Genomic DNA, 1,120 nt, shown 5'->3' on the forward strand with positions numbered 1-1,120 from the left:
CGCTGGGGGGGTGCTGGAGCGGCTCTGGAGGCAGGAGATGTGGCTCGGGGACAGTGACAGCTCCAAGGGGTGGTGGCAGTTTAGGGACGATGATCACAGGTCATGGGGACAGTGACAGCTCTGTGGAGCTGGGGACACCTCAATAGACTGATGGCAGTTCCACGGGACGGGTGGCAGATCTGTGGGGACACCGCCACCTCCATGGGGCTGGTGACACCTCCGGGCACAGCACAGCCAGGCTGGGTGGAGCAGGGTGCAGCGGGGACCCTGTGTCACCATTGTCCTCACCATTGTCCCCTGTGTCCTCTCACCGCTGCCCTGTATCCCTCACTGCTGTCCCCTCATGGCTGTCCCGTGTGTCTTCTCACCACTGTCCCATCACATCTGTCACCTCGTGCCTGTCCCATGTCCCCTCGCATCTATCCCCTGTCCTCTCATGGCTGTCCCGTGTTCCTTCGCGGCTGTCCCCTCCTGGCTGTCCCTGTCCCCTCCCGTCCGTCGCTGTCCCCTCACTGCTGTCCCCCTGTCCCCTCACTACTGTCCATGTCCCCTTATGTCTGTCCCCTCCCGGCTGTCCCTGTCCACTCACTGCTGTCCCCTGCGTCCCCTCCCGTCCCTCGCTGTCCCCTCACCACTGTCCCTGTCCCCTCCCCGCTGTCCCCGGTGCAGTCCCCTGCCCGCTGTCCCCCTGTCCCCCGTGTCCCCTCCCCGCTGTCGCTGTCCCCAGCACCCCTTCATGGAGCTGCGCGTCCTGGAGAACAACAAGCGCTCGCGGCGGAACCTGGGGCTGGACTGCGACGAGCACTCCACGGAGTCGCGCTGCTGCCGCTACCCGCTCACCGTGGACTTCGAGGCGTTCGGCTGGGACTGGATCATCGCCCCCAAGCGCTACAAGGCCAACTACTGCTCGGGCCAGTGCGAGTACATGTTCATGCAGAAGTACCCGCACACGCACCTGGTGCAGCAGGCCAACCCGCGCGGCTCGGCCGGGCCCTGCTGCACGCCCACCAAGATGTCCCCCATCTACATGCTCTACTTCAACGACAAGCAGCAGATCATCTACGGCAAGATCCCCGGCATGGTGGTGGATCGCTGCGGCTGCTCCTAGAGCCGCCCTCCC

The 1,120-nt window shown here is 65.2% G+C and overlaps 1 protein-coding gene across 1 annotated transcript in view; it reads left to right on the forward strand.

Moving 5' to 3' along the window:
- LOC102041423 (growth/differentiation factor 11) overlaps nucleotides 1-1,114 on the forward strand; it is a gene marked incomplete at its 5' end in the record, with an annotated part of 1,793 nt that extends 679 nt beyond the window's left edge. Inside the window, one exon of the mRNA XM_005431288.2 lies at nucleotides 728-1,114. Within this exon, the coding sequence (XP_005431345.1) occupies nucleotides 728-1,108 (381 nt within the window). The remainder of the gene's footprint in view (nucleotides 1-727) is intronic.
- Between the last annotated feature and the right edge of the window lie 6 nt (nucleotides 1,115-1,120).

This window comes from Geospiza fortis, unplaced genomic scaffold (genome assembly GCF_000277835.1).
Source record: "Geospiza fortis unplaced genomic scaffold, GeoFor_1.0 scaffold647, whole genome shotgun sequence".
In the NCBI taxonomy this organism is placed as follows: Eukaryota; Metazoa; Chordata; class Aves; order Passeriformes; family Thraupidae; genus Geospiza; species Geospiza fortis.